This window comes from Carassius auratus, chromosome 17 (assembly GCF_003368295.1).
Source record: "Carassius auratus strain Wakin chromosome 17, ASM336829v1, whole genome shotgun sequence".
NCBI lineage: Eukaryota > Metazoa > Chordata > Actinopteri > Cypriniformes > Cyprinidae > Carassius > Carassius auratus.
In genome coordinates, this window is record NC_039259.1 from 8,186,403 (window position 1) to 8,209,714 (window position 23,312).

The 23,312-nt window shown below is 38.7% G+C and overlaps 2 protein-coding genes across 3 annotated transcripts; one reads left to right on the forward strand and one right to left on the reverse strand.

Moving 5' to 3' along the window:
- The first annotated feature begins 2,387 nt into the window (after window positions 1-2,387).
- LOC113117131 (TBC1 domain family member 12-like) lies at window positions 2,388-15,932 on the forward strand. Its single transcript, XM_026285557.1, has 13 exons — window positions 2,388-4,152; window positions 5,908-6,034; window positions 8,143-8,264; window positions 9,856-9,938; window positions 10,100-10,217; window positions 10,312-10,418; window positions 10,604-10,684; window positions 11,393-11,487; window positions 11,598-11,669; window positions 11,746-11,874; window positions 12,479-12,588; window positions 12,975-13,233; window positions 14,486-15,932. The coding sequence occupies exons 1-13, from the start codon at window positions 3,050-3,052 to the stop codon at window positions 14,564-14,566; spliced, it is 2,487 nt and encodes an 828-aa protein (XP_026141342.1). The 5' UTR covers window positions 2,388-3,049; the 3' UTR covers window positions 14,567-15,932.
- A 678-nt stretch (window positions 15,933-16,610) lies between these two features.
- Window positions 16,611-23,073, reverse strand: LOC113117132 (serine/arginine repetitive matrix protein 2-like). 2 transcript variants are annotated; one of them, XM_026285560.1, is made up of 8 exons: window positions 22,732-23,073; window positions 22,088-22,233; window positions 21,365-21,896; window positions 19,086-19,671; window positions 18,600-18,676; window positions 18,401-18,500; window positions 17,524-17,642; window positions 16,611-17,415 (listed from the first exon to the last, which is right to left on the reverse strand). In XM_026285560.1, exons 1-8 carry the CDS (start codon window positions 22,942-22,944, stop codon window positions 17,026-17,028), a joined length of 2,163 nt encoding a protein of 720 aa, XP_026141345.1. In that variant the 5' UTR covers window positions 22,945-23,073; the 3' UTR covers window positions 16,611-17,025. The 2 variants fall into 2 exon arrangements, with proteins under 2 accessions (XP_026141345.1, XP_026141344.1); XM_026285559.1 differs by having other exon boundaries at window positions 19,086-19,695.
- Window positions 23,074-23,312: the final 239 nt, after the last annotated feature.

The following is a 23,312-nucleotide window of genomic DNA, read 5'->3' on the forward strand; positions in this document are numbered from 1 at the left end:
CTAGATACCACAATTTTTTTTCCTGCAGTAATGGTATAGTGCACTTAAAAGCTCCGCGATGGTTCAAAGTATTAAAGAGAGAGAGAAAGAGAGAGAGAGAGAGAAAGAGAGAGAGAGAAAGAAAGGCACAAGCAGGTTTCCATTTTCAGGAACCCATGAGCACATCATTTGTTTTATATGTATTTGAAGAGTGTGGTTAATAATTAACTTTTCTCCCAAATGTGTTCCATTTCATTACTTGGACATTGAGAGAATTGAGCTCATTAATTTTAATGCAAGACTAAGAATAATGCATCATAATGAATAAAATCTGGCCTTCATGTTATACTCAGGAAATAACACAGCAGACATTTTTAAATTATAAATGCTGAGATATGAAAGGCCGGGTCTTTTTTGGATTTTAAATAACAACGCGCCATAGACTAGTGTCATATTTCATTGAGTAAATTTAGGGAAAATCCAGCAACCTAAAAAACTTTTTTTCCTTCATTTTTTCTTAAAAAAAAAAAAAAAAACCTGTGGATACTCAGAATTTATATAAAATTATTGAATTTCCAAGCATACATAAAAAGTTTAGCAGTTATCAAACTTGATTTATTCTTGTTACATGTCCTGGCTTAAACCCATAAAGACTTGTGTATTGCCGCCCTCTTGTGGCCATTTTGGCCTTTAGATCGATAAATAGATTTTGGTAGGCCAAAAATGTAACTAGCCCAATTAAAAAAAAAACCTATATACATATACATATAAATATACATATACACTGAACAAAATTATAAACGCAACACTTTTTTTTTTCAAGAGCTGAACTCAAAGATCTAACACTTTTTCTGTGTACACAAAATACCTATTTCTCTCAAATATTTTTCACAAATCTGTCTAAATCTGTGTTAGTAAGCACTTCTCCTTTGCTGAGATAATCCATCCACCTCACAGGTGTGTTATATCAAGATGCTTATTAGACAGCATGATTATTGCACAGGTGTGTCTTAGGCTGGACACAATAAAAAGCAACTCTAAAATGTGCAGTTTTATCTCCAAAGGCATTTGGCAGTACATCCCAACCACAGACCACGTGTAACCACACCAGCCTCCTCCAAATCCAGCATCTTCACCTCCAGGATCGTCTGAGACCGGCCACCCGGACAACTGCTGAAACAATCGGTTTGCATAACCAAAGAATTTTGACAGAACAACTGTCAGAAACCATCTCAGGGAAGCTCATCTGCATGCTTGTCGTCCTCATCGGGGTCTTAACCTGACTGCAGTTCGTCATTGTAACCGACTTGAGTGGTGAAATGCTCACATTCGAGGGGGTCTGGCACTTTGGAGTGCTGTTTTAGTCTTAGATCTTTGAGTTCAGCTCCTGAAAAATGGGGGCACAGACAAAAAACAGATAATTTTGTGTATATTTATATATATATATATATATATATATATATATATATATATATATATATATATACACACACACACACATGGACAGTGTTTATGGTAGCATACAGTACTGAGCCATAAAATCACATGATTTACAGTTCAGATACAGATTTTCACAAAAACAAAAAATTACACAACAGCATTTTAGCCTTTAGACCATTTTTTATGAAAAAAGATAAATTAAGCGTATAAATTGTAAATTTAAAACATATAAACATGACTATAAATAATAAATATTATTAGTCTTAATTGTTTCGATTTTTTGAAGGCGTTAACTTCTATGTGTTTGCTGCGTAAAAACATGAGTTGAAATTTGCACTGGTCTGGGCCGGGTTTCCCGATAACGATGTATCTTAGCTCTTAAGAGCGTTTTCTACGTGCAAACTTACGAACGCTCGCAGCAATTCCACGAGCGTTTCCCAAAAATGCACTTAACATGAACGCGCGAGAACGCGCTCTACGTGCTACTTAGGAGTCGCTGTCCATTCGCGAAGTGCTAAAATGTAACCTTATATGGAATCGTATTCTGAACGTTTAACCTAATAATTGTCATCTGTTTTGGATTACCAATCAATACAATCAAGTCTATATAAAGCACCTACATACAGGCGGAGACACTGACAAAATGGCTGAAAAAAAAAAAAAAAAAAAAAAGATACCTTTCATGTAAACAATAAACGAGTACAATAAAGTGTACAATAAAGTACAATCAAAATATTATTATATTACTGGCGTTGCAGTGTGTTAAATCTAGATAAAAGTGTAATCTGCCGGTTGTCCTGCAGGTGTCCTCATAAATCTGTCTTCTTACAATGCACTTGGGGATGTACGATTACTCCAGAGCACTCGTAGATCTACGAAGATTTTCAAGTGCTACTTAAGCTACGATGCTTTTGGGAAACAGACCGTAATATTAAGATATAGACGCAAATGGCAACGACACATTTCTGAGGACAGTCGGTCGGTTCCCACCAGAGACATCCGCGTCGCTTTTTGACTTGAAACGTGCAGCGCTCATATTTATTTAATGACTGGATACTGGATACTGTGGAGGAACATTTTTGGAAAAAATGTTGGTAGCCCGACTGGAAAACACAATAGCCACGGGACGTCGGGCTAGCGATTTTGGTTATACAAATAATAGAAGATGACAAGACGAATAATGGAAATATATATATTAAAAGAGTTTATAAAATAATCAAAATAATAATCAACCGTTTATGTGCTGCTTTGTAAACGCAGAGTCCCTGCAGTAGCTCCAACTGTCCGGTGGATGTCGCGTAAACTCCTGGAAATCAAGTTCCACTTCCACTTCCAACCTTTTGCTTGGAAGAGACACGCCGACACCACATTCAAAATGGCCTCTGTAAGCAACTGGGCTGGACGTGGATCAAAATGTGCATAAACAACACCGAGCCGTGGCTTTACCCTCTGTCCTCAATGCTTACAGGCTTCGGAGGTGCGATGGCATGAATGTACTGGACTGGCAGAATCGGCGGGGAACATAAGATGAGAGCTTGTTTTGCAGACAGCCCAGCCGAACCGGGGCGCCGCCGCTGCAGCAGCAGCAGGGCTTCATCTGCCTTTCTGAACCGTCGACAACTCCAGTGAGATGGAAAGAGTGGAGGATGCTGCTGATGAGCCGGGACTCGCACCGTCCATCGATGTCAACGACAACCGGGAGGAGTACAAAGCACGCATTTGTAGTTCAGACACCGAAAGCGCCCGGGAAGGTTCTGTTTACTGTTCGGTTTATGCGAATCCGGGCGGTGCTAGACTGCCGTCTCTCACCCCAGAGGTGGTGGTGGGGTGCAGAGCCGGAGTATTAAACGGGTTTCCCGGGAAGCTGGAGGTGGATATGGTGTGTCAGGATGGAGAGGGGGGAACCCGGTCCGGTCCGGATCGAGTTACAGGGACTTCCGAAGCCGAGAGCTTAAATAAACCCGACAAAGGTTATTTAAATTCACAACTGAGGTCTGCAGTGTCAATTATTGGTAAAAACTCGCAGGATATGAAGATGCCTAATGGAGATGTTACCCTTGAGCACATGGATCACGATCAGACTCATTTAAGGTGTTTGGATTATGCAGAAGGATTCAACAGGAAGGTGCCTGGTTTGGACAGAGGGGTGAAAGTGGGTAATGGGGGTTTTTTGATTGTGAACAGTTATGACACCCTGTCTCAAGTCCCCTTCAGAGCCTTGGGTGGCCGTCCTGCGCCAGAAAGCCGTGTCTTTGTTCAACAAAGCGACGGTGTCCTCTCCACGGGGAGGTCATGTGAAAGGATCAGTCGTGCTAGCGCTGAGAGCTCAGAGGAGGCCCGGCCTTGTGACCAGGATCCCGCAGACACGCTGTCAGACCTCAGTGCCAAGCTGTCCCTGTCTCCCCTGCCAGAAAACACCAGCGATTACACAGAGACCGACCCGAGCCCAGAGGAGGATTTCAGCGACACAGGCCCTCCTCCACTCAGGCCCCAGAACCTCCGGACTAACCCCGGTCACACAGTATCCCTCAGCTGTGGTGCCACTCCTCTGAGCCCCGGGGATGATGGGTATTTTGGAGCAGAGGGCGGTGTGGATGAATGTCTCAGCTCTGTGAAGGCATTCAAGGGCGGCCGGAGGCAGAGTGCTCCAGACCGGGTCGCAGCTGACACTGATCCCTCATCTGACGAGACACTTGGCACTAAGAGACACGGTATTGCTGAGTTTCTGACCAGGTAAAGCCTGATGAGTGCAACCTTTTTACATTTGCCCCATTCAGATATCTACAAACAGTTTCAGCTCTCCGGGTTTTAAAAAATTTTTTTTTATATACATTATCATTGGTAGGATTTTTTTAAATTGTTTTCGATAAAGTTTCTTATGTTCACCAAGGCTGCATTTAATTGACCAAAAAAACAAAAACAACAATATTGCAAAATATTATTACAATTAAAAATAATGGTTTTATTTTCGAATACATATATTTTTATTATTTATTCCTGTTATTTTCAGCAGCAATTATGCCAGTCTTCAGTGTCACATAATCCTACAGAAATTATTTTCATATGCTGATTTGATGCTCAAAAAACATTTCTTATTATTGTCAATGTTGAAAATTGGTTGAAAATTTGTTATGTTACCAGCCATAACATCAATTATTGTGGCTACTCAATATTGGTGCATTCTTACAGATGCATCCTTAATACAAATATATGTGAGAGAGAGAAAATTGTAACCCCACAGATTTACACAATCACCGACTAATTCCTTAAAACTTTTTGCTTGAATCATCATTGCATTTTATTTTCAGATATTGCCTATATGTGTTTTTTGAAGTGTTGTTATCTGTGAGGGAGTGCTTTACTGTTTTAGAGCAAAAGTCACACTGTTGCTCGCATGATCAGGTAATGAATGATGAGTAACAACAGGTGCTTTGACCGCCACTCACTTGTGCCTTCTTTCTTCATCGACATGCTTCACAGCAGGTCTTAAGTGTGCCGTTTACTTTGAACACACTCCTTGTGTTATGTTTTCAGATGTTTGATGAAAAGAAGCCGCTTTGCTTTATCAAAGTCAAATAACTTTTTGTCATCTCAGACTTACATGAAGACAAAATGTTGCATCGGAACCAAACTGCATGACTGCAGACTGCATATCTGACTTGTTTCCGTTAGGTTTGGGTTGAAATTTGCCTTATTGCACCAGTAATGTAATGTCAGAGTTCAGAGCAAGTCCTCTTCCCAGGAGCTTTGGTCTCTACAAAGACCTTCATAGACTTTAGTATGGAAAAAACCCACACACACTCTCTGAGGAATTTTAATGTCAGCTTTTATGAGTTGGGCTTCATGGTGTTCTGCTGCTGAGACCTTGTTTCTGCTCACTCCGTATCTTCAGTTCCCTTTTTTTTTTTTTTTTACGGGAACTAACTTCTCCTTTCCAGCTGTACCATGCCATATCATCCTTTGTCACACTTTCTCTTTGTCCATCTCCCTCACTGTTATGTCTGTCATCCTATCCATCTCTCTCAGGACAGTATTGACCTGCCTCAATGGCTTAATTATGTAATTAAAACGGCATAAGATCGATTGTCTCCTCAGAAAGCATGTTCAGAGATTTAATGTGCTCATCTCCACAGCAGGGTCTGCTCATTATCTGTGTGTTTGTGTAAATGGCATCTGTGACTGTGACTCACGGTTTATTTGCAGGATGCTGGTGTTGCCGTATCACCAAGAACACTTTAAAATCTACTTTATTTAGTGTATTAACTTGGCCGAGCCGTCCAAGATCTTAATTCCCTATAGACATAGTCTGAACTTAATGAGTTTAATGCTTGTCGTATTTTGGCGTCTTTATATCAAAGGCTACAAGGACTCATTGAACTGTTTGTGAATCTCTCTCTTTTTTATTCTAATGATATTAGATTATGTGGAGTATGTTTTTAAATAGTGACTATTATGGTCTCTCTTCCTATCTGTCTTCTGTCTTCAAAGGAATTTGTTTTCCTGGAAGACCAAAGAGTCAAGGGCAGCAGCATCCCACAGTACTCCAGGATGGAAGCTGTTTGGGAAAATTCCACTGCGGGACATCCCTCCTAAAGACTGTAAAACCATACAGCAGGTAAGAGTGGTGGTTTAAAGGAATAGCATTTCCCAAAAATCCTGTTTTTAAATCCTGAATCATGTTTTTATTTAACCACTCTCTTGTTTCAGACCACTCTGATTTGCATTTCTGTGGAACATAAAGACGGAATAAAAAATAAAAAAAATCACAGTATTGGATATTTTTAACTCTTTGTGCTTATTTACTGAACATTATGGTGTTGTGATGCCTAAATTGATAGAAGTAGATTAAAATAAAGTAATATCTAGTAACATTTCAGCAGCCATTACTCTAGTTTTCATTGACACAGGATCCTTCAGAAATCATTGCAATTTGTTCATTTGATACTCAAATATATTATTAATATATATAATATATTATGAATGTTGAAAATAGTTTCATATGTTGTGTCTACTTAATATAGTCTAATGGTTTGCTTCTGGTTAATAGGAAACAGTAATATATTGGTTATGAAAATATAAAGTTTAAAAGAACAACATTTATTTGAAATAAAAAAATTGTAATGTTATGAATGTTTCTACTGTCACTTGTTCATCACTATATTGTATCTTAGTTAAATAAAAGTATATATTTGTTTTATTTACAAAATTGTACTGACCCCAAACCTGTACATACTTATTACACACATGCAAACATAGATATAAATTGACATAGTTTTCCTATTTGGGTGGGCATTTATAATGTGGTTAGAGTATGTATAACCCAAGAAACAGTACTGCTATTTCCATGACTAGAAACACTGAAGTTCATACCCTTATTTGTGCAACGAAAAGATAGCAAGGGAAGGCAGAAGAGAGTTAGTAAGAGAGCGAGAAAGCAAAAAAGAAAGAGGAGGAAGAGAAACCAAGAATGGCAGAGTAAGTGAAATAAAGAAGGATTGAGATTACTGCTGGAAACTCTGCGTCATCTTGTGTGTCAGCCAGAAGAGACAAGTGTGTGTGGGGCAAGCGTGGGCTTTGTGTGTGTGTGTGCGTGTGCGTGCATGCAGCTGTCTTTACTCTTCCCCTTTGGTAAGTGATGACTGAGCCCGTGTTGTTCTCAGCTCTATTCACCCTCCACACTCTGCAGGTGTCTCTCTGTATTCCAGTGAGAGAGACACCTCCGATAAACTCACACATGAAGGCTTGTGTCTTACAAATCTTAAAGCTTTTTTCGGATACTCCTATCCTTAAAGGAATGTTTTTTTTTTTACTTGTTTCAAAAGTACATATAAAAAAACATTCAGTTAAAAGCATTCTTATTGACCTTCTCTGTGTAATTATTATATAATTTTACCTTTCAACATCATGGCCACATAAATCTGGCAATACTTCACATAAGCCCCTTTCACACTGCACGTCTGACCTGGCATATTGCCGGAACATTGCCGGGTCGCCTTCTGTGTGAAAGCAACCACGTCCCGGGATTGATTCCGGCATTGAACCCAGGTCGGGGACCTAGTAGACGAGCGCTGTGTGAACAAAAGCCAGATCTAATGCCGTGTCGAAGTGATGATGCGCGTTATCGCGCGACTCTTTTACCAGCTGTTTAGAAGAAAGATCAACATTCGCGACAAAAAAATATGTGCGAACTTTAATAAAGCAGAGATCAGTTAGTTCCTCACTTTGCCCGCTGACGCCGAGATCGTTTGGTTGCTTCAGTGAAAGTATAACGTGCCTAGCGTTTTCGACTCGTACATTACACGTCACGCCCGAGCGCCAACTGCCCGCTCTCTCTCTCGTGAGGCCAAGAAGGAAGTGACTAAAACTGCAATTCTTCGTCATCAAAAGGGAGTCACTCCCATAGACTCACCATGTTAAAAAAATTTTTTTTTTGCAAAGTCTGACAGATAGACCAAGATAATGACTTTGTGTTTGAGCAATTGCTCTCTGAATGTAAATGTGTTATTTCTCTGCTTGACCTTGGATTGGAGTCATGCTGTTTGTTCTTCAGTTGTTATATGGGTTTAGCATTAAGACTGTTGACACAACAGTGTCTTTTGGCCTTTCACTCATAGCATGTGGGAATCTCATGATGGAATTCTTTCTCCTCCGGATACATGTGGCAGCTGAGAAATTGTAGACCCAGATCTGCTGTAATGACTTCTCTTCTTTCGTTTTTTTAAGGAGTATGAGTCCAGGGTGGGACCCGCCACAGGACCACCCCCTCACCCTCAGCCGACGAGGCGCAAAAATTTGGAGTTTGAGCCTTTATCCACCACTGCTCTCATTCTGGAAGACAGACCTGCGTAAGTGTGAAACATGAACTACAGCTCCTCAAGTGCTGCGCAAGCTTCCATTTAATCAAATATTTACCCAAATTCCCTGGGCACTGCAGGTGAAACACAAGCCGTCATACCAAATGTGTGCATATAAACCTGAAGGGCAGATTTTGTTGTTACAAAATTCTTATAATGTGTAGCAGAAAAGTATATGCTTTGCTTATTTGTTAATAATTGAAAACTGGGGTTCTAAACCAAATATGTACCACATGTTCAGGATTGAACATGTAATAATTTTATTAATAATAGAAATAAAAATGTTTTGGTTAACAATCGAAAAGCCAACATCACTATTCCGAATATTGACTTGAAGGTCCTGTATGTATTCTTGACACCAAGTGGTTGAACTAGGTATTGCAGTCCAAATTCAAAATATTGAGAGGGTTTTTTTCACAAGGCCCCTCCTCCTCAGACTTGATGCATGCAGGTTGCCAGATTGAATAACCAACAGGAATGAGCGCACTTGACGATTAATTAAATGAAATACGGAGTGTTTTCCGCCAACTGGCAACCCATGGTGCCAAAATACAATTGAGTAAACTGGCAGGGGGCGGGTTTCACAAACCAAAACAGAGGCTGACATTCCGCCCTAGGATGCACATTTTCAAAGGAGAATGAATGTAGCATTGTTTATCAGATAAACAAGTATCTTAACTTAACATGTTTCAGCATACAATGGTATTTTTATGTTTTAGTAGAGTCAAAAACTTACATACAGCACCTTTAATGGTGGTTATGTCCCTGCTCTGAAGGCACTGTCCAAAGAAAAGTACAAAGAACTTTATCCACAGAGTGAATTCAGTCCTCTGAAGGACCATACACTTTCCTCATGAACCATGTCTGCTTTAGTCTTCATATCATTCCTCTGATTTAAGGATTTGGCCTAAATTTAAAACCCCAAAACAACAAACATTCTGGAGTTGTACCAATGAAAACATGGATAAATCCTTTCTGAAATCTTGAAAGTGTAGCAGAAATGTGTAGTTATTTATAACAGACGGTCAGTTTGTTAATCTGTAAAGCAGAGATTATCCCTTTTAGCTTCATGCAGCACATTTGGTTTTGTGATTAGGTTGAAGCTGAGGTATTTTATTTTGTTAAAATACTTTAATGAGTGATACATCAACATTGGCTCAAAGTTTGGGGCAGGGATATGGATTTGCTCTACTAACGGCAGACAGAAAGTGTTCATAAAACTCAATATTACAAATCATTATTTGTGTAATTTTGTTTAGTCATGCTAGGCGTACAGAAATTACACACTTTCTGTTTCAAATAAATGCTGTTTTTTTGTTTTGTTTTTTGATAATAATTAGAAATCATTCAACACTGATGCCAGGAGTAATGGAAATTCAGCTTGGCCATCACAGCAGTAAATTACATTTTTTAATTATTATTTTAATTTGTTTGGTCAAATAAAAGCAGCCTCGGTGAGCATAAGAGACTTCTTTCAATAACACATGAAAAAATCTCCCTGACCCCAAACTTTAACAGTCGTGTATATTTGGGTGAAGGGTTTTAATGTTTGTGCAGTTTTAAAGAGTTCTTGTGTTTTTAGGAACCTGCCTGCTAAATCAGAAGAGGAATCTCAGAGACACAGACAGGAGTACAGTGAGATGGTTGCAGGGGCCAAGAGAAGGGGTGAGTAACGTGTCTATTTGTGCAACACACAGTTTGAGCATTTGCAATGATAAAGATGTTTAACACTTGAACTGATGACCGTACACCCCTGTATTTCAGCACAGCTAGCCCTCTCACTGCCAATCCAAACACACACAAACTATTTATCTTCTTTTGATTAGAGATGAAAGAGGCACAGAAGAAAAAACGTCAAATGAAGGAGCGATACCGACAGGAGGACATCATCGCCAATGCCATGGTGATCTGGAACACTGAAGTCCTGCCTAATTGGGAAAGCATGTAAGTGTCCCCATCCATATGTGCAGAAAAAGTGTTTTTTTTTATTGATGTCTTTTAATGCCCTGTAATGATGGGTTCTGTTGCCATGACAAAGGCGTAACACGCGGCGTGTACGAGAACTTTGGTGGCAGGGCGTCCCGCCCAGTGTCCGTGGGAAGGTCTGGAGCCTCGCCATCGGGAATGAGCTTAACATCACCCCAGGTAACTGACAACTGCTGCACTCCTCACATTTGGTTAGGCTCGATCATCTATGGCCCTCTGCGTACCATCAATCTGACACAAGCAAACACAGAATGTGTCCAGATGAACTGTGTTGACAAAGAAGCAGCTGTTGCCTTTGTCACAGCAATTGTGTGTGTGTGTGTGTGTGTGTGTGTGTGTTTTAGAACTGTATGAGATCTTCCTGTCCAGAGCCAAAGAGAAGTGGAGGAGTTTCAGTGAGACGAGTTCAGTCAATGAAAATGAAGGTCTGTTTGTTCTTTTTGACCTATCTGCAAACTAAACTACATTAAAGAATGACGTAACTAAACAAATCTGTCTTTGAAAGTGAAAGTGAGGAGAGATCGAGAGTGTTTACATTGTCAGTATGTGTCGATGGTGTCAAATACATGGCTTCCATCAACAGCTTCCTGAATTGCATCACATGAAATCAATAAACCAGATAAGAACTTGACTTATCTACTCTGACATGTGACAGGAAGATACGAAGAATATTTACAACCTATCCATGATAATTCTGCTGTAAACTAAGTGAATACTGTAGAGATTTTAATATGCTCTTTGAGAGCAATAATGTCTAAATAATAATGTCTCTGATTTAACCTTTAGTAGCAGTTTAGACTATTTAAAGTGCTTTAGAAAACCAGTCAAAACTCTTAATTCAACGATTCATTTGCATCATCACTTTAAAATACTTCCACAAAAATATTAAGCAGCACAACTGTTTTCAACCTTGATAATACAAATCACATTGGCTACTTTTTTTTCTCTGGCTGGGAGAAAAAAATGATTTATTACCCTTAAATTTATTCCTTTAGCAGGTGCTTTTTTTTCCTAAAGCACAACAACAACATTCTTTAAGCTATTTCAGAGCAAATCCATAAAATTTGATTTTTTTTAGCTCTGTCAGCCAGCTGTAGCCTGACTAATGACTTCATCTGGTTTTAATTGATTAGATTGTGGAGTGTCACTGGCAGACAGAGAGTCGAGTCTGGATTTAATCAAGCTGGATATTTCCAGAACTTTCCCCTCTCTCTACATATTCCAGAAGGTAAGAACAGGTGCTTTGGTACTGCCATTATTATTATTTATTTTTTGGCTATTTTAGTTTTGTTTCCATCATGACTAATTTGTTCCTCTCTCTCTCTCTCTTTCCCTCAGGATGGACCTTATCATGATATATTGCACAGTGTGTTGGGGGCGTACACCTGTTACAGACCTGATGTAGGCTATGTAAGTACCATCCTGGATCATATCAGTTCAGAGATGTTCTTCATCGAGAGTTTGATGTGTATGTGGCGTGTTTTAGGTTCAGGGGATGTCGTTCATTGCTGCTGTTCTAATTCTGAATTTGGAGGCAGCCGATGCCTTCATTGCCTTTGCCAACCTCCTTAACAAACCATGCCAGATGGCCTTCTTCAGAGTGGACCATGACCTGGTACACACACACACACACACACACACGTCTGGTCAGCTATCCTTGTGGGGACTCTTCATAGATGTAATGGTTTTTATACTGTACAAACTGTATATTCTATGGCCCTACACCAACCCTACACCTAAACCTAACCCTCACAGGAAACTTTCTGCATTTTTAGATTTTTAAGAAACTTCATTGTGTCATTTATTAGCTTGTTTACCCATGGGGACCTCAATTTAGGTCCCAACCGTGACCCAAGTCCCCATGAGTCTGTGTGTATTCAGGTTTAAGTCCCCACCAGAATAGAAAAACAAGTACACACACACACACACACTCTCTCTCTTCAATAAACACTTATTATAGTAGACCTTGTACAAAACTTACATTTCCTCTAAAAAGAGAGAGAGCGTTGTGTCTGCGTTTGCAGTCAGCATTTATTCCAACCATCTGTTGACCCACTTATAGAGATTTCGTTTGCCAGGCAAACTCTGAGAAAAAGAACTCAAAAGTCTTGTCTGCTGCCGAACATTCCTTTAATCTTACACACTCGGTGTGCTTTTGATCGAGCTTGTTTAAGTTGGAGTTATACTTTGTACCGAAGTCCTATTTTTTTGTTTCTTAGATGCTGAAGTATTTTGCAGCGTTTGAGGTGTTTTTTGAGGAGAACCTTCCCAAACTATTCCAGCACTTTCAGAACAACAGCTTGACGCCTGACTTTTACCTCATAGACTGGTAAATCTGCTCTAAATATCTCTTTTCCTGCTGTTCTTTCGTTCCTCTCCTCTGTGTTTCTTTTCCTTGTTTTGAAATCAGAGAGGAGCACTTCATTAGCATTGTTTTCCTGCAGTAGCTCTTTATCGCCCTCTAGGGCTGCTTTTATGTTCTGTTTTATTTTATTACATTCTGTCTTTAAAAAGACATTCAAACAAGTAATTTAAAAATTAATTTAAAAAGTGTGAATCTTTTCTCAAAATGTAATATCTTGTTTTCCAATATTTCTTCCTCAAAACTGTGAATGGTTAATGGAACCTTTTAATAATAATTAAGTTCCCACCTGCAGAAACACAGAGCATCTGAGCAAACTTCTCTCTTGCGACTTATTTCTGTCCTTCTCTCAGGATCTTCACTCTGTACAGCAAGTCATTACCGCTGGACGTGGCATGTCGTGTTTGGGATGTGTTTTGCCGAGATGGAGAGGAGGCGTTATTCCGGACAGGACTGGGAATTCTGAGGCTGTACCAGGATGTTCTACTGCAGATGGATTTCATCCATAGTGCACAGTTCCTTTCCCGGCTGCCTGAAAACACTCCTGCACACACACTCTTCTCCTGCATCGCAAACACACAGATGATCAGTAACAACCGCCGGTGGAACCAGGTCAGAAATTCACACATTTACAACTGTGAGACACAGTTTTAATTGTGTTTTTAATCAAATATTAGGGCTGCAAAAACTAATAGATAAAATAGATAAAATTGTTAACTGTCAGAAAATATTTTGCTTAACCCGTTTAAACACAAAATTTTCCCAGACACAAAATTTATCCAAATGATGTGTCATTAGTAACTCTTTGAAATAATCAATAATTGTTTTGTTTTTTGGGGGGATAAGTGTGTGAAATATTGTTTTTTGTTAGGTCACAAGTGTTGACCGGTGGGATAATGTGAAATAACATAACATATATTTTTGCAGTCAAAACAATTGTTAGATAATCTTAGCCCAGCTATTTTAAACTGTTTGTTCATATTCTATGGTTACTATTATGCTTAAAAAACTAATCCATTATTGCTAGGAACACTGAATAGAAGACATTTTTTTTGTGTGTGTAAAATTTAACAAAACATGTTTATATTAATGCTTAGAGTATTACAGCATAATTTTTGTAATTTTTTTTGTAATTGGATTTATATTGTACACCGTACCTAAGTTCACTGTTATCCCACCGGTCACTATTGTGACCATCAACATGTTTACTCGTATATGAGTACATTTTTACTAAATAAATGTGAATGCATATATTAATACTAGACACCCTAAAGATCATGTGTACCGAAAATCTTTGTCATATATTTATGTTAAGACACTTTACTAGCTTTTAGTTTTGGAGCTTTGATGCAGCCGTCATCTTCTCAAGGTGCAAACAGGAAATAAACTGCTCTGGTCATATCTGCTCTTATGACAGGTGTATTATAAATTAACCACTGTATGTTTTCATAGCATTCAGTTGGCACATTTGTTTTAAGGACATTGGGCAGAATGTGAAATAGTGTGTTTTTGACAGAAAAATTAAAATAGGGGGTTTAATCTGATTAATCGAAAAAAAAAAATTATTCCGCCAACTAATCAATTATCAAAATAATCGTTAGTTGCAGCCCTATTAAATATAAATATTGAGATTGAAAAGTTTTTCACTTTGGTTTTGATTATAATTTTAAGCAACGTAATTGAAATTTAAATAATCATTTGGTCAATGATAAACAAATAAAACATGTTAAAGGTTTTGTTAAGACATGTTAAAAATGATCCAAGTCTGTTTTAATGTGATCTTCATAAAGAAAATGCTTATTTTAATCCAAATGAATGACATAAAGCAGTCTAAACTTCCTCTTTTTTTTCCCCCCTCCTGCAGGTCTTTTCTGCTCTGATGAAAGATGGACTCAGAGAAACTGAGAAAAGCAGCAGCAGCAACAGTCCTGCCTTAAGAAGCTAACAGCTGTGACTCTGTCCCAGAGGAAGTGATGGCGGTCATCACTCAGCACTTTGACCTCTGCAGTGTGCCTGAGGGAAGCTCCGAATCAGCCTTGGTGTGCTGATTCTCCTTTTTGAAGGATCTCCTAATGAACCCGTGTCATGTGGAAGTGACTTTTCTACACTTGCGCTCGCAAGCGTGTTTATGCGTGTGTTTGTGTAAGAATGAGCTCGAAAATAAGAGAAATGTGAGTCAGGTGACTGTATAATGTGCCAACTTTGTCAATGTTACTTTTGTAATGTTGTGACTGTAAGAAAACAAATTAATCATAATTGTTCACACACACACACACACACACATTCAGAGGTCAGTGCCACATTATTTGACCACTCATTTGGTTGACGTGAACCAGCGGTAGGCCCTCTGTCCCACACAAACACACACAAATAGCCTTTCATTAGCACATACCAAATCTGTTGTTAATGTGTTTAAGCTGTTTTTCTCCATTTATCTGAATTCAGCCTGTTTGCTAACACATCACTGACAGCAGGTATAGAGCCATTGAACTCTGTGACCATCAGTATGTCCCAGAAACACACAGACCTAGAGCCAAAATACATAAAAGAACAGATAACAGTTTCTATAAACAGGTGCTGTTGGGAAATTTATGCTTCGCTATAATTGGCTATATTAATTTGATTAGGTTTGAACACACTTATATAACACATGTACACACACTAACCAGCCCGCGGCAAACAAGAGTTCAGCTTTTAGCTTTTGCACCTTCTACTACACTCCAAATGAATGAACTTTGACATTTCCTGTTGTTGTTTTTATTTAATGTCTGTTTTATTTTATTTAAGGTTAGTTTCCCTTACATCATTTTTTTTTATCTTCCTCACTCTTGAACGGTTTTCTTATGTGACAGCTGTTAATGTATGTTTCTGGCGTGAGGGCTCTAGCGTAGATGTGGAAAAATACCAGTATTTGGAGACCTGCTCTGCTGTCTTCCTTTCTTTTTTTACAACATCTTGTAAAATGTAATGTTGCTTAGAAGTTTATTAGAAGGTGCAAACCAGACCTGGGGTCAGTATGTCTTTGAAGAGTGCCATTTGCAGATCATTGGAAAATGTATTTTAAAGTTTGCTGCTTGAGGGGATGTTTATGGACCACTGTGCCCCAAAGTTATTGTTTTAAACATTAAATATAATGAAATACTGCTAATGAAAAAAAAAGATCTTGCTAGCTTTGTACACAAGGCATTTTTTGCATTTCACTGTACTGCTTTCCCATCATTTTTCAGTGTAAACTTGCACTGTACATTTTTTTTTTTCATGTCTAGCATCTTTTGAAAAAGATGATAGCATTTTTAAAGAGTTGGATTACATCACTGGCTCACTAATGGATCCTCTGCAGTAAATGGGTGCCATCAAAATGAGTCAAAACAGCTGATAAAAGAATCACAATAATTTGAGTTATTAAATCTATTAGTTAAGGAAAAGCAGTGGTTGTAAGAAACAAATCCATCATTAAGGTGTTTTAACTTTGAACCTTAACTTTAAATATTCTGGATAGAGGACTGTCATACAGCATTGGTTTGAAGTTAAAGCATCTTGATGGATTTGTTTCCAACAAGCTTTTTGCTTCACAAGATGTTAAATGATGGACCGGAGTTGTGTGGTTTTTTATTACTTTTACAAAGTTAGCCTTTAGTTAAAGTCGCAGGCGTGAGTCTTGATTTGCTACTAGCTGTTATGGTATTGAGGGAAGGGGGAGGTATTACTCTAGATAACATTTTAGAAAACTGGATCATGTAGAGAGTCATCAGTTTTTGGTCTTCAGTTTTTGGTCTTTTTTTTTTCAGAAGAGAAAACTATTTTAAACTGATAGCAGCTGAAAATTATTTTTGTTTGCATATATCGTCTTAAAGCCACAAAAATTAATCAAACACTGGACATCAAGCCAATTCAACAAACTATAATTATTACAAAAAGGTCCAATTTCAATATCAACCTGGCATTAACCTGAGGGTTATAAAGCAAATAGAAAACACTGACCACCAACCTCTAATCTAAAAACCTTTTATTCCTGCACACACATTTTTCAAGCAAAGTATTATTGTTTATATATTTTAGAGCGTGTTTGATTTGTGGAACACTGTTCATAGGACAATGACGAATGAGACAAACTTCAGGTTGAGCTGGAAATACAACCAGAATGTCTGCACATTTATAGTAAGTTCTGGCCTTAGTTTGACATCTTCTCTGGTTGTTCACATTTAAATCTAACAGGCTGAAAGTGTCTGAAGCATCCCTGTACTACACTGTATGCGGTTGGAGTGTCACCTACAGGATGCATTAACATATTAACAATCAGGTCTGGGCATTCTGAGGCCTTCAACCAGAGAAGACTCACCAATGACTGCTGACTGATGTGTAGCTCAAACACAGCTGACGCTTTTAGAAGAAAGATCTTTAACACTAAGGTGAATCCTTTTCTGCTTTTTTCTTCTCCTTGTCCTTTTTCTTCTTCTTTTCTTTTTTCTTCATTTTTTTCTCCTTCTTCTTTTTCTTTTTCTCACTCTTTGTTGATTCTGCATCATCGTCGTCATCAGGTTTATCCCTTTTCTCTTTGTATTTGTCTTTACTCTCATCTTTACTGTCTTTGCCCTCTGGCTCTTTTTTGACTTTGATATCTGTAGAATGAGGGCTTCTTTCGTCTCTGGTGCGCTTTCTGTCAGGACTGCGTTCCTTGTGGTCCTGGTAGACCCTTGAGGACCTACTGTGTGGGCTCTCTCGTCTGTGAGATGATGTGTGATGCTGATCTTCATGTCTCTTCGCATCCCTGTGCTGCTCCTGTGACCCAGATGTCTGCAAAGACAACAGAGAAAGCTTTTGTTTCTTTCCCAACATTACAGATGCAGTGTAATATAATTTAGAGTTAGTGATCCGCGGTAAAAAAGGCATTTATAATGTCACCTTGTTCCTGTCCTTGTGGCTGTGACTTTCTACATGTCTCTCTGCGCTGTTCATATCACCAAAGAACTCCTCACAACGCTGGCAGAAGAAACCCATCACTGGGATCAAATCACCCTCACCTACAATCAAGATGCATGTTGTTGATACATAAACGTATATTTGCAAAGATGCATATTTAAACTTAACTTTTCAATAATGATCAACGGATTTAATACAATAAAAAAATCAATAAATAGTTGCATTGAAAAAAAATATATGGTTCATGGTTAAAGTAAATGGAATAATCTAATTTATGAATTGAACCCAAATGAAAACAATATAATAAGGCTTATCAATAAATACAATAAATGTATTGAACATATAACAAAACAATATCAGTATTGTGGATTGTGGTTCAATTAAATGCAGTACAAAATAACAGCAAGGTTCATGATTCAAAAAAGAAAATTAGTTATTGAACAAATAAAAACTTTATTGCTGTATGGCTCATGGTTAAAATATATATTTTTTAAATTTCACACACGGTTCATGATTGAAATAATTTGTTGAATTGAACCACAAGATAAACAATATTTAAAAAATATATATATAGTTATTTACTGAATAACTATATGACGGTAATGATAGTATTATATGGTTCATATTTCAAACAAACAAACAAATAAATAAAAAGTTGAACTGAACCAAAAGAAAAATTAGCATTATGTGACATTTTAAAGATATGGATTATGACCATTACTGATAAAATGGGCTATAATTCTTAAATAAAATGTAAGTATTATAATCCAGTGTTTACTTATTTAATGCAAGGCAGCTGAAATCACTAACAGCATCTTTAATAAGACACATTGCTCAAGTTGAAGTGCTCATTTAATACCTTCCTGTTTCAGGAGACCCTCCAGTTCCTTCACCAGGTACTCTTTCCTTTTCTTTTGAATCTGTTTCTCTCGTCTGTCTCTCTCCTTCTCATTCGTCTTCTAAAACAGTCAAAGGTGTTCACAGTTAGACTCTTGGGAGTATGACATAATACTGACCTGACAGTGTTAAAGATGTTAAGGTTTCCAAACTCTCCATACCTTTCCCTCACGCTTGGAATCGTGATTAGAATGGCTGCTTCCAGAGCGATTACTCCTACTGTCATCGGTTTTGGTCACTGAAAACACACAAAAGTTGATTGCATTACAAGCACAAGGTCCTTATGAAGTCTTCTTGGTCTTTTTATAATTTCTTCAAATAGCTGACAGACATCAAGAACAAAACAACAGCTATGATGCAATGCAGCCTCTTAAAATGCACTTTCATGAATCTCCAGACACAATTCTGAAACTTAAAAGACCAGTTAATGCAATCCCAAACAACTGTAGAACAGATTTTAGATCATTTCAGCCTTTTTAGTTTTATACATAGGCCTACTTCTTTTGAAAAGACTTTCAAAATAGTTTGAAAACCTCCATCTGGCATGGATCGCATGTTCTCTAACTCTGGTGCTGAATGCTGCTTGGGCTTTATTAAAGTTTGGGTAAACGTGACAACTAAAAATCATAAAGCATGCCAGTTCTGACCTCTGGACAGTGCTTGCAGTGCCTCCAGGGTTGGTTTGAGCATCGAGAGCGAAGCAGGTGTTCCTTGTTCTCCCTTTTTCTCCTTTAGCCTGGCAGCCATTTTACAGATGTCAGCCATGCCTGGATTCAGGCCGATGGTCCTCAGGAGGGTTCTCACCTTCTCGCATTCCTCTGGAGTGACTTTCGTTGTGCCAGAAGCAGCGGGTGGCACGCTAGCAGACACGGCATGTGCTTTGGGTTCCTGGAGACCGTGAGTCTGGTTTTCTTTACTGAGATGATGAACCGGAGACCTCACAGATCTCGTCTGGGCCAAAGGAACGGTCACAGCCTGAGGTTTGGATCGCTCCTCTTCCTCTCCATAAAGGAATTTCTCTTCATCTTCAACAGTCTGGAACGCAGGCTTGGTTTCAGGCTGCTGGTTGGGTGTGTTCCAGGATAAGATATTGGAAAAGCTGCCGCCGTCTCCGCCAGCCCTCTCGTGAGGAAGCATGGAACCATAACGCAGTTCAGCAGAGGCTTCAGGTTCTAGGTTCTGGAAGCCTGCATACTGATTTGCTGGAAACATTCCCCTTGTGTCTTCAGTGTTCTGTTTAGAAAACATTTCACATTCCTTGTAGAGAAAATGATGGGTATGAAAGTCAACAAGACAAAATAAATATCAATGTCAAGTATTAGCAGCAACAAAAAAGACAGGTGTCTAGGATTGGACCAGGTTCCTAAAAAAATTACTCTTTCAAATTGATTTAAAGTTCAAATTTATTGCCTCTACAATTTTACTTTGAACACATCTTAACCATCTTAAAATGTTGTGAAATTTATTTTTGAAAGTATTTTTTTTTTTAAATCGTGCATTATAAATTCATTATAAATGTACAATAATAAAAGGTTATGTCAAACTAATGAACTAAAGTTTATTTACTCATATTTACGTCTGTATGAATGGCATTTTAATGTGTTTTTCTTAAAGGAAAATGCCACGGTTTTTCATATTCCATTATGTTCTTCCCTCAGCTTAGATGATTTGGTACGTACCTCTCCCGTCTCAGTGCGTGCAGTCGATCACTGTAGCGTGTGGAACCACTATACTAGCGTTAAGCTTAAAGGGTTAGTTCACCCAATAATCAAAATGATGTCATTAATAACTCACCCTCATGTCGTTCCAAACCAGTGAGACCTTTTTTAATGTGGCTGGCACTCCCTCTGAGTTCAAACAAACCAATATCCCGGAGTAATTCATTTACTCAAACAGTGAGCTGACTGAACTGCTGTGAAGAGAGAACTGAAGATGAACACCGAGACGAGCCAGATAATGACTCGTTGACACGGAAGAGAAGACAATGCTGAATAAAGTCATAGTTTTTGCTATTATTGGACCAAAATGTATTTTCGATGCTTCAAAAAATTCTAACGGACCCTCTGATGTCACATGGACTACTTTGATGTTTTTCTTACCTTTCTGGACATGGACAGTATACCGTTCACACAGCTTCAATGGAGGCACTGAGAGCTCTCGGACTAAATCTAAAATATCTTAAACTGTGTTCCGAAGATGAACGGAGGTCTCACAGGTTTGGAACGACATGAGGGTGAGTTATTAATGACATCATTTTGATTATTGGGTGAACTAATCCTTTAACATCATTCAAGAAGGAAGAGCACTTCGACCCCGGCGCAGTAATATCATCACTCCTGAAAACTCCTCATGTTAGTTGTATTTACGGAAATTAGAGGGAGAGGGTGATATTTTCAGGAGTGATGATATTACTGCGCCAACAGTGATCGAGTGCAGGCACTGATACAGGAGAGGTACATATCAACTCGTCTAAATTAAGGGGAAGACCATAGTGGATGTTTAAAAAACTGTGGCAATTTCCTTTAAACTACACTATGTGTCTGTATAGTTTTTGTTTTAACAACTGGCGATTCCCCAAAGATTTGCCATTTGAATGACATTTGAGCTACATTTCTCTGCGTGTGGAAATGACATTACAAGCAAGTGGGAATGACGTATTTATGCAATTTCCTTCATCCTGACGGCTTTCAAATATTTTTATTACATTCATTAATATTATTACAGGTTCATCAAAGTGGTTAAATTTGTTTAGAAGGGGGATTTTTTAATGGTCTCATTAATAATAATTTTAACTTTTATAAAAAAAAAAATTACAAAAAAAAAAAAAAAAAAAAATGACTTAGTGTGCTTTAATAAAACGTTGTGTCATTGACCCGTAAACCAAAAAATATAGAAACTCAAAACATGACAAAATAGTGTGGCGTACCTGGCTTCTAAGGAGGGCATTCTTGACCAAAGGAAGGTGTTTGTCTAGATCTTTGTTTTGTAGGATCTGTTTTAGTCCATGAAATAGATCAGGCATGGCACTACTGGCAAGGCTGATTCCGCTGCTGGCGCTGCTAGAGTTGTGATTGCCTTCAGCGGTTCCTCTGGATGACTGTTTTGTTTGGTTGGGGCTCGGGCGGGACTGACTCTTACTGCGTGTTCCACTCTTCCCATGACTGCGACTGCGGCTACGACTCCTCACACGGCTTTTGGCCCTTGTGTGGCTTTTACCTCGAGTGCGACTGCGGCTGCGTGTTTTGCTGCGAGCGCGACTCTTTCCACGAATCCGAGCTTGACTACGACCCCGGCTCTTTCCACGGCTCCTGCTGCGACTGCGTGGACGGCTCCTCCCTCTGCTCCGACTGCATGTTTGGCTGGGATGCTTGTCTCCTGTGCCACTGTCATTTTTATCTCCTGGCAGCTCAATCCGGTCACTTGCCTCCAGGATTCGGAGAAACTCTTCTGCCTTTTTCCTTTATTGAAATGCATGGAAATGGATACAGAATTACCAGTTTTATATGTACACACGATACTGAAAATAATAAATGTTACTTGAGTATCAAATCATTATATTATATGATCAAGTGCACACTGAAGACTGGAGAAATGGCTGCTGAAAGTTCAGCTTTGCAACACAGGAATTTCAAACTATAGTTATTTATACCTAACTTCTTGGTTTTGTTCATCTAGACTTTGGGTTGACCAATTGTTTGAGGTGTGACCAAGCTGAAGCTGATTTGCAGACTTAAGCAGAGAGTTGATCAGTGTGGATCCACTTTGGTCAGCAGTGTGGCTGGCGAAGGGTCGGTTCTGCAGGGGATAGAAAGGAATGAAGGAAAAACAGAAATATCACTACACACCGGCAAATAAAATGTCTATATTCATATACAGATATAAGACACAAATCATTTCCAATACAAAATCTTAGATCACAATGAAAATATGAGATTTCTGCCATTTAGACCTAGAAAGAATACGTTTTAAACCAACATAAAAAAAGAAAGTATGACGTTAAATGACAAAGTATGTAAATATCTGCAGGCCACTAATCAATCTAACAAACGAGTGTCATTGTAAACTGCAGGCGACTGCTTGAGATTGCCTTTCAGTAACCACATATAATATTAATTCACCATACTTTCACACACTGCTCCGAAAATGCATTTCGTAACGAATCCAAAGATATATACACAATATATTAAATGTTATATTAAATATATAAATTTAGCATTTTCACCAAGTGGATGCAGCCAATCCTGCGACAAGAAGATGCGGATTGGGTTTATGACTGGACCGACAAACACGCACCTCGTAAAACGATTCTCTGTTGTAGTTTTCGTTCCCTGCTCCGTACGGGCGTCCCGGAGGAGGAGCGGGCGGAGGAACGCAGTATGGAGGCCCTGGAGGAACCCCAAAAGGAGGGCAGAACGGCGGAGGTCCAAAAGATGCTGCGGGGTGTCCGAACCCTGAAGGGGGTACCGGTAGTCGGCCATAGTCCGGGTTTGACGTACCTCGGTACATGTTTGTGCATAAATATCGAATCAATTCATGTATGGTTTCAACGAGTTAATTTTTCATTCACTATCTGAGCTCCGGTGTGTCTGCATGAGACCGAGCGCGGCCACAGCGCCGCCTGCAGGACTGGAGCCACAGCGACGCTCAAAGACGCCTGTCCAAACGACGATATATATATATATATATATATATGTATTTAATATATTAATATATTTAATATATATTATAATTAAAAAAAGTTATAGACCCGGTATTCTCAATATTCGTAAACGAAGTAAAATTTAATGTGTGCATATGAAATGTAGCAAATCATTAATAAATGCAAAAATAAGTTATAAAAATGAATACATGAATGATAAAATTAAATAAATGAT